Below are 13,581 nucleotides of genomic sequence, written 5' to 3'. Positions count from 1 at the left end.
TCTCCCTCAAGCCAGTGTAAACATGAGGATCTCCATTATGTCTTTGGCCCTGGTGATGCAGATGTCTGCATGATTATGAGTCTCTCAGAAACAAGAGAAGTGGTCTCTACAGGGATGCTAAAAACACCCTTCAGGCTTACCTAAATTCGCATTTAAAAAAATAAGATCTTGGCAAGTAATTTTGGGACTAGGCAGGTGGCTGGCATAGCCCCAAAAAGTGTGAGGTACTGTGAATAGCAGAGAGCAGTTCTGCAGCCCAGTGTTGTCTTGTTTACTCATTGGTGCTGAAGTGTCTAAATCCCAACAAATTCATACTTTTGCATAAGGGCGACAGATGGTGTATACATCTATGTGGTAATGAGTCCCAGCTTCTTTCCTATCCCAAGAATATACCAGTTCCCAAGGGGAAGATGGCCACAGAGCCATTCCCTCTACCACTGTGTGTTTCTGCACCTTTCATCCCACTACCAAAGTCAAACAGACATTCTGATTTAGCAGTGTTGTGATATCTGCACACACTGTGTCCTTGTAGGCAGACACTGAATGCACAACTGTTAGAGCAGCATCAGATGATGACATTAAAGAACTGCACCACAGAGAGAAATACACCTTTTGCTGATGATAGGCAAAGTCTTTCAAAGGTGATTACTAATTAATAGCTTAGTGAGAAATTCACCTTGTTTACTCCAATCATGATCCCAGAAATAGTGTCTTCGTTTCTTGGGTGCTGTACCTGTATCTTTTTTCTTGACAAACTGCAAACAACTGTTAAAATTCTGGTCAGTCAATAACTCAGTTTCAGTACTTGTCTGAGGTTGTCCAGTTTCAGCTCCTGCAGTATCTTCCCACTGCAAATAGGGGCCTTTTCTTCTTGCATCAACACTAGCTGCATACAAGGCCATGTTTAAACTTAATAAAAAAGAGTAGAGAAGGGGGTCTGTTTTGAGTAAAGCTGAGGAAGTACTGTATTCCTTTAAAATTTAAAGCCTCTGCTGATATGATCAAAGTGCACTGAGTGTCAGGCTCCAGGAGGCAAAGTCAGAACAGGCAGTGATGGATCACGCTTATGGTATCACCTCGCTTCATCTTTTTCCAGTTCAGATGCTGCGGAGTCTCCAACTACACGGACTGGTTTGAAGTGTACAACACAACCCGGGTGCCAGACTCCTGCTGCTTAGAATTCAGTGAGAACTGTGGGCTCCATTCCCCAGGGACCTGGTGGAAAGCGGTGAGTAGCTCTGCAGCACATGGCAGCAGCTGCCTTGCAGCCCAGGTGAAGGACAGGCAGTAGTGATTTGCAGGGCTGCACAGATGATAAGCTGTGCACCTCATTCTATCCTAATTCACCTTTCATCAGGTGCTTTCAGAAGGCTCCTGTTGAGCTGTGGCCTTTGAGCTCCAATGAAACCCCCTATTTAGTTATTTTTATGAGCTGGTTTCCTTTCAGTAGGCTCCAAGCTGTTGTTCCACACTGCAGACAGGTCCATTCCAACAGTGATCTGCAGTGCAGACCAGTGACATCAAGCTAGGAAATGGCAGGAATGCCCTTTTTAGTGCCCCACCTGCTGGGGTCAGGCAGCAATAAAGGCAAATGGTTCATGCACACACAGGCCCTGGAGCAGCAGCTGTAGCTCATCACAGCCCAGGCACTCCTGAGGCAGGAGGACTGGCAGAGCCTTGAGCACACCTCTCCCACCAGGAGCTCTGGTTCGGGGGCCTCCACTGCACAGAGGAGTGGGAATTGTTCCGCTGAGTTGCCAGCAGCATTTTTTTTTTGAGTTTCTGCACTTGCCTGTAATCAAATTCAAAACTCCATGGGATAATTTCCCTACAACGGCCTCAGCAAGATCTTTCTGGAACAGATAGTCAGAGCCTAAATATGTCTCAGAAATTACCTCAGCAATTCTTTGTGCTAATTACAGGTAGTGCAATTACACAGGAGGGGTGTAGGCCACCTGATGAAGTGGAATTATAACTACATTTTGCTGGTTCTAATGGTTTGTGAAGACAATGAGTAAAGCTGTCTTGGCCACTTTCTAGTGAGATTTCATATGCATGGATTTGTACTCAACAGAGGCTGAGTTCACATCAAACACAGCTTCCTTATACTTCTTGAGTAGCTCTGGGTAATTTTTTTTAATTTAAGGACTGAAAAGTTCTTCTATTTTATTCAGGGTAGCAAGAAAATCAGTGCAGGTTAACCCTCTGGCTTCTGATGCCATTAATAGTTCTTTCTTTATACATATGTAAAAGCCCCTAACTGAAGGCTGAATGATTCTTGGCCGTGAACATTTACAAGACAGGGGTCCCTGTTTTTGCACAAGGTTGTCTTACAGACATTATTTAAAGAAAGGTTTCACTTGGGCCAATTCCACCCTCCCCAAAACTGGACCAGTAAAACTGGGCTACAGCTACTGTAGAATTTAAAGCATGAAGAAAATAATGGAAGAGTGTCCATACTGCAGTTGAAAATGGTATGAAATGGGCCCATGTGCAGCAGGAGCAGCTACTGAGCCACTCACACTGGGACTGTTGGGTTTCATGTGTGTTTATGTATTATAAGAAATGTTTACTTCCCTGAAATGTGGAGAAAATGAAAACCTCATTGTAAGGTTCTAACTGCTTCTGGTTGGGTTTTAGAGAGCAAAGAGGACCCAAACCCAGTGCTTGTTTATTTGTAGTAGTTTAACCTCAGCTGGCTACTAAGCCCCACACAGCTGCCTGCTTACTTTCCCACCCGAGGGATTAAGGGGAGAGCAGGAAAGTAAAACTGAGAAAAGAGTGGGTTGAGATGAAGACAGTTCAATAGGGAAACCAAAAAACCATGCTCTGTGTAACTCCTGCTCAATGATAACAAAAAATATCTCCAGATTATCTATCCTGTGTTCAGGACAAGTCCAAAACACAGCCCCATACCCATCACTGTGAAGAAAATTAACTCTACCCCAGCCAAAATCAGCACAATATTTTTTGTTACTGGCTGAATTTATACGGAGCAGTGCTCAAGCAGCATTTTGGAGGTGCACTGTTTTGTGTCTGGGATTAGTACTCCATGTTCAAGCTTCAACCCAAAAATACATTGTAGTTGCTTCAGCACTGAAATGATAATCCAGGCTACCTAGCAGCTGCGTCAGATCAATTTTTTCTCTAGCTGTATATTCCTGGGAGAGTAGAGCTGTATTTATGGCCAATACAATATTCTTGGTTTGTTTTTCTTTTTAGCCTTGCTATGAAACTGTGAAAGTATGGCTCCAGGAAAACCTACTGGCAGTGGGAATCTTTGGATTGTGCACAGCTATGGTGCAGGTACAGTTTAATATCAATTTTCAAATCCTAAGTAGTTGTAACTAAGTAACCACAGATGCAGATATATACTCTGCCTAAGCAGGTTTTAAATCTTGCAGAATTTTTGTCTACCATCAGACAAAATTATTAAGCACTTTGAGTTTTACTTTAGTTAAAATACTGTGTACAAGGCACAGAACCAGGAATACTGCAGTGTTTTATGATGCACTGCAAAGAGCTGGCACTTTATCAAGTGGTTTATATAAGACTGAAACTGGACTTGGGAGGGGAGACTGGACTCCAGACACCTAATCAGGGTAGGATGAACTGCCTTTAGGGTGCCTCTATTTGTCCAGTTATTCTCCAGAGAGGACTTAGGCTAAATAGCCAACTTCAGCACAGTCTAGAGGTAACTTAAGTCTTCAACCTCATCCCTCAGGCCCAGGGTAAATTACAAATCAGGATGTGGTGCCCAAACCCTGCCAATAAACCCATGTTCCTTTACTATGATTGGCATAGACATGCCTGTCAGATTTTTGAGTTGCAGTCCTTTCCCCTGTGACTTTGGTCAGAGAAGAATCTGTTGTCCACCACTTTGTCTCTTACATGCCTGTGCCTTTAACCCAGCCTGCTGTGGTTGTGCCAGTGTAAGCACCTGTGGCACAGCCTGAGGATACACAGGTGAAAGTTGTGCTGGAGCTCTGGCTGGTTCAAAGGGCCTTTCCTAAATTCACTGAAAAATCTAGCTTTAGTCTCCAGCTCCCCCTCTCTCACACCCAACATGCAAGCACAAAGGATGGCACTGCTAAGCTAATTAACACTGTGGAACTGCAGATTAACTCATGGTTGTTTGGTTTGGTTGGGTTTTTTTTAAATTTGCCTGGTATGCCACTAAGCAGCAGCAGGAGAGAGCCTGGGATCAGTATTCCACTCACATTCCCAATAATGACAGATTAGGCAGAATGGCACATATCTTACTCTCTCATATGTCATTTATTGGCTGCAACTTATTAATGCAAATGCCTGACGCCTCACAGGCCCAAATTCAGTAGACTTCTGGGGTTTGTTCCAGTATAATAAGCAGATATGCTTAGAGAAAAAAGCACAAGATCATATGGCAGACAGGCAATTTATGACTGTTGTTAATTACCATGATTAAAAAAAAACAAACCAGCTTTTGAGCATCCATTCTGCATTTAGGGTATCTTTAAAGGATACACTAAAAATCCCCAGCAGCCCATGGTCAGAGTCCCTCTCATAAATACCCTAAGTATATTAAATTTGTAAGACAATACTATCTTTCTGACAGAAAGACATTGCTAGTTTGCATGGGAGGAAGCACTTCAGACAACTTAAAAATGCAGATTCATATTCCTAGTAAATGCTGTGCAATGCAGGGAAAACACCTCAGAACACAACAGATTTTCAGTCTGCCTTCCAGCTGCCTGGTATAATTGAATGTACCTGATGACAAAAGTTTCTGTGTACTGTCACCTGAAATGAACTGAGCCCCCTCTCTTGCTGCTGTTTCAGTTGTGTTCTGGCCCATAGCATGTGGCAGTTTTTCATGTTAGCATCTTAGAGAATCATGCAGTCACATAATTTGAAGGATATAACAGCACATGCAACAGAAGAATCTTCCTCAGTCGTGCATGCTTCAAATTATAAACCAAGTTCAGCCACCACTGTTTTGTTACGTAGCTGTCCCTGAAGGTGGATACTTCCAAAAGGCCAGTGCTTGCTACAAACAGCACACCAAAACCTAATAATCTGATTTCACTGTAGAAGAGTGAGACTTGAGGAAGATTAACAGTAACCATTTTTTCTTCATAATATAAATTAATTTTATAACCATTTTTTCTTCATAAATATAATTATATGCGTGTGTATTCATATATTCTTTTAAAGTACTCATTAACAGGAAGTATTACTCATGTAAAGACTAAATTTGAAGTGGTCAAATTAAGTGCTTAAAACAGAATTCATACCCTAAAATTTCTACCTCGCAGCCCTTCATTTCAGTGACAACTCGTACAGTGGTGTTGCAAAGGGAAAGTAACAAGCACTTAGTACACTCATATAGGTACTTCAGCTGGAAGGAAAATAAGACTCTCTCTCCCATCCCTTTTGATGAAGTAATCCACCAGAGACAGCACAACAGGTCGGTGCTTAGCTGGGAGAAGAACCCCCACCTCCCTGCTGCTTCTCTTGAATAGGCTGAGTAGAAAAACACATCCATTGTTGATGAGGCATTGATGGTCATGATTAATGCATGTTCAGTCTCCAGTGATCCCCCCACAGAGACCTGTGCACACATACTCTTGGAAAAGTAAAGTACAGTCAAGTAAACCACTGCATCTGTAGGGCCAGGGTTTAACCCAATGTCTCTCAAAAAAACAGCTACAGGGACACCCACAGAATACCCACACAGCTGTGGATTGCTACTGTAAAATATTTTCAAGCAAAAGACATCCAAATTTTTTTCAATATACCTCTTCCCAGTATCTGGTGAGAAATCAACTCTCTCCTGCTCTCACTGTCCATTCTGTAAGACAGCAAGAGGGATAAGGACAAAAGGCAGACAGACTCTAGGAATAGAACAAGGACATGCACAGGCAGGAAACACAGTATGTGATATGTCCTCCTGTGTGTGAACAAAACTAGTGTCATGCTTTGCTCTTTTTTTTCTTGTTGTTTCAATAAATAGGGTTTTTTTTACTTACTGAAAAACGATTGTTTGTTGTTTCTTTTCTCTTAGATTCTCGGACTCACCTTTGCAATGACCATGTATTGTCAGGTAGTCAAGGCAGACACCTACTGTGCATAGATACCATTCCCAATCTTTCTGCTTCTCCTCCAAAGGACACAGGAGAAATCTCCTTCATGCTCATTCATCTGACCTTTCCCCACCCCCCTTTGTACTATAAACTGTGTATAATGCTATCTTTCTGAAGATTTTGTGAATCACCCCACTTTACTGAAGGAGGAAGAAAAGAAAAAGTCAGTACTTGAACTGGCACAGGTAAGAAGCAGCCTTGTCTTTAAGCAGAGGAAAACCAAAAAAGCAATGGTTCCTTTTCCATGGCCTGTGGCAAGGCAAGAGAGGCTGCTTACAAGGGGCTGACTGCAAACCCATGTTAAGAAAAGATGGCACTGAGGCAACCTCTGTAAAAGCTGCCAGGCTGCCTTCCTGCATTTCCCAGTCTGGAAGAGAGGACGTAGAAAACAAATGTTCTTCAGCAAGAAGGTACAGAGTAGCTAGGACTGAATGCAATTGTAATTTTACTACAGTTTGCACACAGCTAAAATGTCAAGATCAAGCAGCCCTGCCTCCAAGTGTCTCAAGATGATTTTGTAGCCAGGAGAGGATCATCTTCAGAAGTGCATTGTTTTAAAGGAGTATTTTTAATCTTCTGTGCCGCAGAGTCAGGCTTTTAATCAGAATCTGTACAGCGAGATCCTGGCTGTTAATGGAAAACAATATTGGACATTGCCTCACTTCCTAATTGCCAGTGGCATATAGATGGTTGACTGCATATGTTATATATATTACATTCATAAACACATACTTTTCTGAAAGGAGGTGAAAATACCCAGCATCTAACCTCAGAAAGAGGAAACCTTTCTATCCTATTTTACATTCCAACTGAAATAACCAAGTATTATTTCTTGTACAAGGCACTATCACTTATACCTCTGGGAAACAAGTAATTACTTTCAGCTGTATCTTCATTTCAGTAAACAACTTGTGAGTGGGCTCTCTCTGTCAGTCTACTATGGTTTTATTTATCATCCCTGTTTCAAGTAAGTCTGCCAAAAAATATCACTCATTTCCATGCTTGAAGATGTGTACAAAGCTGTCAGCTGTTCCTTCCCTGAATGTCACCATTTCATTAATTTACTTTGGGATAAAATCATCTGCAGGTATGATAGTGTTCGCCTTGCTGAGGAAAAATCTTTTGCACATTGCTCATTTTTCTGAGAGTTATTAAGACTTCAGATGCTTTTATGCTTACCTTTTTTTTTCCTCCCAGCTGCACGCTGACAACAGCCAAGATACATCAGTCTCTGTTAGAACTGGAGGCACTTCTCAGTGTTCTTTTTCAGATGCATTTTTCTTCACCTAGCTGCTGGTTAGAATATAATCCACACTTTCTAGAATATCATGGAATTACAGAAATATGCAGAAATCAAAACCATTACTTTCCTTAACTAGGGAACAGCCACTCATTGATAACTGAAGTAATTGATGTAGTACCCTCCTATGCACATCTTCTGGTGATGAGGTTAAAAATCAGATGTGTCCTATTGTTCAAACAAATAATTCCCTGCCAGCAAACAGCTCCAGGTAGTGCATATGTGCCAGGGAGAAGCTGAAGCACCCCAGGGAAAGGCCACAGCAGGGAACAGGCAAACAGAGCAATGCAGATGGCCCTCTCCCTTCAGCCAGCATTTGTGGAGCTCTCAGCCACTGTCACTTAGAGCAGAAAGGTGACTATGGAGCTGTGTTTTCCCAGGAAGCTGAGTGCAGCCATTCCTGCAGACTGGAAGCATGCAGCAAGCTCACAGGGAAAGTTACCTTGCTTACAACAGCAGGTCTCAGCTCTGAGTGACATTTTGCATGCTTTGATTTAAAGACAATTTCCAGCACAAAACTGCACTTGCCAACACACAGCCTATTGAACAATCTCCTTTACACCCATAACTAACCCTTTTCTGGACCTGCATTATTTGACAGATTCACTCTCACTCATCAGATTTGGGAGATTTTTTTGTCTCTGCTGATTTCCTGCAGTCTTCTCACTCTCAGGCATGAGCTACTCCATATTTTCTGGGAAATTGCTTAGGACAGTCTGGTGTTTAAAAGAGCAATTATTTTCCAAAATTTTACCCCCATGGGGCATTTAGCTGTGCAGGCTAAGGTAAAAGTAATGTAATAATTCTGTGCATTTTTTGTGGCTTCCCCATCACTATCACAGCAACCTCCCCACCACTAAAGGATTTTACTGTCATGCAAACAAGCCCCAACCGACCCAAGCTGAGCAAGTAGTCCACACACAAGTGCCCTGTGCTCCAAAGCAAGAGGCTCACTGGTGTTGCAGTCATCACAGTATCCCTGCTCTCTGCTTCTTGAGCCCAGGCTCACCTGCACACTGTCCTGCTCTCCAAAAGATGGTGTAAGTTTGTTCCTTCCCTCTCTCTACTCTGTTCTTTTCTTAACCTGCACAGATACAATTCCAGGTTAGCTGTGCCATTAGTTCTTGCCTTGGTTTATAGTTTGTACACAGGGGTGCTTCTGCTGACAACTCAGAGTTTCTACCACTGAAAAGCAGCATGACACAGTGATGAAAACATCCATAAAACATTGATTTTTTTTTTTGAGACAGATAAAAGGTAGACAAGTCTATTTGTAGTGATCCCTGCCATTAAAAATTAACACAGAGACAGCAGGCTGTTGATGGTTCAGCTGATGGGAGCAAACCATTGTGCAGAACCCCCACAGAGAGCAACTCTTATCAATTTGCTTGGTGGTGGTGTAGAGAAAAGAGAGATCACAGACCCTTCTCCTGTGAGTCTCACAGTAATATGTGCTGAGCTCTTAGAGAATGCCTCTAGACTTCAGCTAAAGCTTCAGTGGAAACAAAATATGAGAAGCAGACTGGAGACAAGTCACATTTTGTGGTTTCCTCTAATCATTTTCCACAGTTTAGGTGTCTTTACAAGATAAACTTTTTTGGTTTTAAAAAACAAGTACCTAAAGGGAGTATAAGCAACCCTCACGTTGTAAATCCCAGTCACTGCAACAAAAACATACAGTTAAGGGAAAAAAACCAAAACAGAACAAAAAAAAAACCACAAACAAACAATAAAAAACCCCAAGCAGACAAACAACAAAAAAAAATGCCAGATCACATATTGCTGCTAATAATTCCTTTTAAAATTCTTTTCTTCCACTACCAACTGCAATGCTACTGCAGCTTTTTCATAATTTGAACTGGACTATTTTGTATATTTAATGTTACTAACTCTCTCCACACAGACCAAACAGCTGTTAGAGTGCTTACAGCATTACCAGCACAATCCAATTTCATACCTCTGAACATACTGCATATAACAAGCCTCAGACTTACCATATTTTCTTAAGATCACTACATCCTTTCTCTGCTGACAAGGTCAGAAGATTTTGTGATGTGTAACAGCAACAATCTTTCAAAAAAAAAACCCAAAAAGACAGTTCCATTTTACACATTAAACTGGTTGATTATATATAAGTAACCTGTAGTGCATAATATCCATTTGAAAGGCTGCTAATATTGAATGCAGGCAGAGCAACACAGAAGTCATTCCAATTGCTTCTATTAGTGTCTTGTCACTTTTACTAAAGCCTTTTATATTATTGTGACTTCTTATCTTTAAACATGAAGGAGGACTCAATACATTTAAATTAAAGACAGAACCAAAGGCAATAAAGGAGCACTCCTAATTTATTCTCATGGCTGTTTCTGCTTAATAACAAGATATGAAGGCACAGGGCATATGACTGAACCTACTGAATTCAGCAGCATCAGGATTTAGCTTTTTAGATTCAGTCTAAATATACTTTTGGCTTTTCATTTTCACAATTATTAAAAAAAAAACCACGCCCAAACCCCATATATTTAATAGAATATGGTTTATTTTCCTGTACTGTCACTAGCAGCCAAATCTTATTAACTTGTACAACAGAATTACTTAGCTCCTCATCATACAGTGCACAATCACTGAAATACACTTAAGTTTCTGTTCTATGAATAGTTCTTTGGTCTCCCCCCTCAAATTAAACAAACTCATAAAAGTTCATTCTTTGATCAATAATTAGCATTTAAATGCAGCATTGTAGGATTTATCATATGGAGAGGAAGGGACTGCACAGAAGCTGTAAAAATCCTCTCTCTTGCATCATCAATAGGGCTGCTTATGGAATCCACCCCAGCCCTCACTTCTCACAAACTGATGAGAACTGGGCACACAGAGTACACAGAGTGACTGGGCTGCCTCTTACACCTTCCCAGGGCAGGACAGGAGGGTGTCAGCCAGCATGGACAAAGTGACAGCCTTTCATTTACCCCTTGGCTTCGGTGTTGTGCCATAAATGGGGCACCAAAGGTAAGCAACAGAAACCAGCAGTTGATTGTGGCATTATTTAAACCCAGACTCCTTATTTACTCTAATTTATCTGCAAGAATTTGCTAAATGTAAATGATCTGCATAGATCCCGAGTTAGACAGTTAGAAAACACGTTGGGACTTGCCATGGGAAATCTTGTTTGGATTCCATTGTGAATTCTCCTCCCTTGTCACTGGTCTTTCACCACAGTGGGCAGTCTCCTCTGTTCTTTGGATTTTGTTGCTGCAATTAAAATGGTACATTTTTGTGCATTCATATAAAGAACAAAATTTAAAATATACCTTTTATTTTTTAAAAGTTATTAAATATTCTTTAAAGTTTACAACATAATGTCTTTTGTATTCTTTATAAGCAACTGCACAACAAGCTGAACAGTGATTCTATACAGACCCAGAGATGTGTGTGTGCAAGTGTGGGCAAGTACACACATACTGTATGCAATTTAACAAAACCCTACAGTGTTCTACTTCTTTGTCATTTCTCATTACTTTTTATTTGACCTGTCCTTCCTTACAAATTTATTATTATTATTTATGTGGTTTACCTATTCCCAGTTGAATGTACACCTCTCTTTCCTTTTAAGGGCAGGCTACCTGAAATTATGTGATAGTCAATAACAATTCAGAAACTACTGGGAGATCAGGTTTAGTGTTAAAATATACTCAGCCCAAACCAAATTATTTTGTGTTCACAGCTTGTCTGTTACTGATAACTTTGAAATAAAAGAACTTCTCTTTTTCTGAGGTACTTGCTTACATTCAGAAATTATGTAGTAAAACTTGAAAAATTAACACCAGAATGTTTTTAAATTGAACAACTAGGAACTTGTACTGTGTCAAATCAGAACAATGTCTGGTTAGCCAGGTATGTTATCTTCAGCCATGTCTAACACTGCCTTATTTTATACAATTTGTTGTACCCTACAGGTCAAATAACTTTGCAAGTGAAATTGCCTCTAAACTGTGCATTCTGAGCAACACAAGTGTACTGTTGAAATTGTAATGGGAGAAGTAGGGACCCAGAGGTTTTAGAGTTTATTGCAGGAAGCATCATAAGGGATAACCCATATATTTGATGGAAGTTTCTTACAGCTCCCTCACTTTAGGAGAGATGTTTACATTACTTGAATTGTCTTGATCCCATTAAGTGCACCACTAGATGGTCTCATCAGCCACACCTATCTTTAATCCCTTTATGACTTTGTGAAACTTTCACTTTAGTCCTGTAGTATAGCAGTGAATTTCACAATTTCTTAGTGTTGCATTTAAAAAAATCCTTCTTACATGGATTTTAACATTGTTGCCTTTCAATTTCATTTACTCACCATTGGTTCTGTACTTCAGGAATGATAACTTAATGATGCTTACAGAAATACATGGGCTCAGAGCGGCAGTATTACCTTTACAGCTTAATCTGCCTTTCCAGTAGAGCTTAACCCTGGGTAATTGAGTACCCTATTGATTTTTAAGATCCCATTGTTTCAAACAACTAAGCCCAGTGTACCTTCCCCCAGTAGCTATCCTGTTTCTTTGCTTTTGTACTACATCTTGGCATAGACACAGCTGTTCCTACTTTAATCAACAACCAGATGAGTGTTTCACCCTACAATCTGCTATTTTTCCAAAGTACACTTAACACAACCTGGAAATATCAGGCCTAGCTCATTATTCTGGCTGTGTAAAACAAAGTACTTTCTGTTTTCATGGCAATAATTTTCAAAGAAATTTAAGGGCAGCTTATGAAGCTTCATCCAAAGTTTTATCTTTTACACATTAAAAGTGCAAAACACAGAGCCCTATGTTTCTTATGCTAAAAACCCCAAGAAAATAAATCTGTCATTAATAACTCATCTGGCAAATACCATTTGAAGGACTGTTTTTCTGAAATCCCATTAGTTGCCTAAGGTAGGTCACTTGACCCTAGGCCTTGCTTCCTTGTCTCTCCCTGCAATAAACTGCTTCCCCATGGAAATACTGTCTGTTCACTAGAAATCCTGGGGTTTGCTGACCTGCAAGAAGAGCTCAGTTTACATTCCTCCCTCTAAAAGCCAGAAAACATTCACTACCAAATCGACACCAGTGTCTGTTAGACAGCTGAACAGAAGTTCTGTGTCTTAGGATGAGGGTTTTTAATGAAGAAACAGCTGATCAGTTGAACTGATTTCTCAAACAAGTCCTTGGTATCTTTTATGTAGAAATCATTTAGGCAGAGCAGAATATTTTGTTACTACAGAATTGCTTAACAGAGACTTCCCTGTACTTGCAATTAAAGAATGATTTGAAAGGATGGGATAATTATCCACTATAAACTTCCCCTTATATTCCCGTAGCACTGCTATTACAGAGTATAGTTCAAATCACAGGCACCAAAATAAAACATGTAACTGTATTTAGTTAAATACATAGAAAACAAAAATCTATGTAAAGGAAAGTACAGCATAAAAAACTCCCAACTGTTAAGAATAGTGCATGTGTCTGTCTCATCTGGACTGTGACAAGAGTTTCAATCTTCATTCATCCTGAAGATTAACTAAAAATTACTGGAGAAATACAGGGATTCTGGGAATTGGTTTCTCAAAGTGTATTCAGATGACCTTATTATCTCCCTCTTCCACAAATGCCCTTCTTTGGCCCTCAAGCTTAAGTCCATCATTGCTCCTTCCACCTCCACCATTTAAATCTGCTTTTCTGCACACAAAAATATGTTGTCAGTCAGAGTACCAGGTGAAAGGTGGAGAGGATCCAGTTGTTTGACTGCATAAAGTTTAGTGCCCAATGGTAAGACAGGTTACATGGCTTTACGAAATTCAGGTTTGATACTGATTTAGGAGACCGCAGTCTCTACAGAACAGAGCAGAATAAGTACAGTGACAGAGAGAAATTCATGCAGCCTGGTTGTGGACCTATGTAGTGACTGAATCTGAATTGCTCTTAATGTTCTCAGTTCCTTGATGCAAGCCTGCAAATGGCTAGACAAGCACTGTTATCAAGCAGAACTGTTTACCATGCTCCAGACAGACTAATGCTGCAGGGATTCTTTTTCCATTTTTTTTTTTAACCCAGTTTACCTTGGAAACTTGTTCAGTGTTATTGTATCAGCCACAGATGCAATTAACGGATTCTGATATTA

The 13,581-nt window shown here is 40.4% G+C and overlaps 1 protein-coding gene across 2 annotated transcripts in view; it reads left to right on the top strand.

The window, feature by feature from the left end:
* TSPAN4 (tetraspanin 4) overlaps positions 1 to 9,128 on the top strand; it is a 414,602-nt gene extending 405,474 nt beyond the window's left edge. For both annotated transcript variants that reach the window (XM_054275435.1, XM_054275434.1), the window contains 3 exons: positions 1,097 to 1,228; positions 3,223 to 3,306; positions 6,044 to 9,128. In XM_054275435.1, the coding sequence (XP_054131410.1) occupies positions 1,097 to 1,228; positions 3,223 to 3,306; positions 6,044 to 6,112 (285 nt within the window). In that variant the 3' untranslated portion in view covers positions 6,113 to 9,128. The remainder of the gene's footprint in view (positions 1 to 1,096; positions 1,229 to 3,222; positions 3,307 to 6,043) is intronic.
* Positions 9,129 to 13,581: the final 4,453 nt, after the last annotated feature.

The sequence above is a fragment of the Melozone crissalis genome, unplaced genomic scaffold, assembly GCF_028551555.1.
Source record: "Melozone crissalis strain CALT ecotype California unplaced genomic scaffold, PUWL_Pcris_2 ptg000018l_1, whole genome shotgun sequence".
Taxonomy (NCBI): domain Eukaryota; kingdom Metazoa; phylum Chordata; class Aves; order Passeriformes; family Passerellidae; genus Melozone; species Melozone crissalis.
This window is presented reverse-complemented; position numbering and strand designations above follow the sequence as displayed.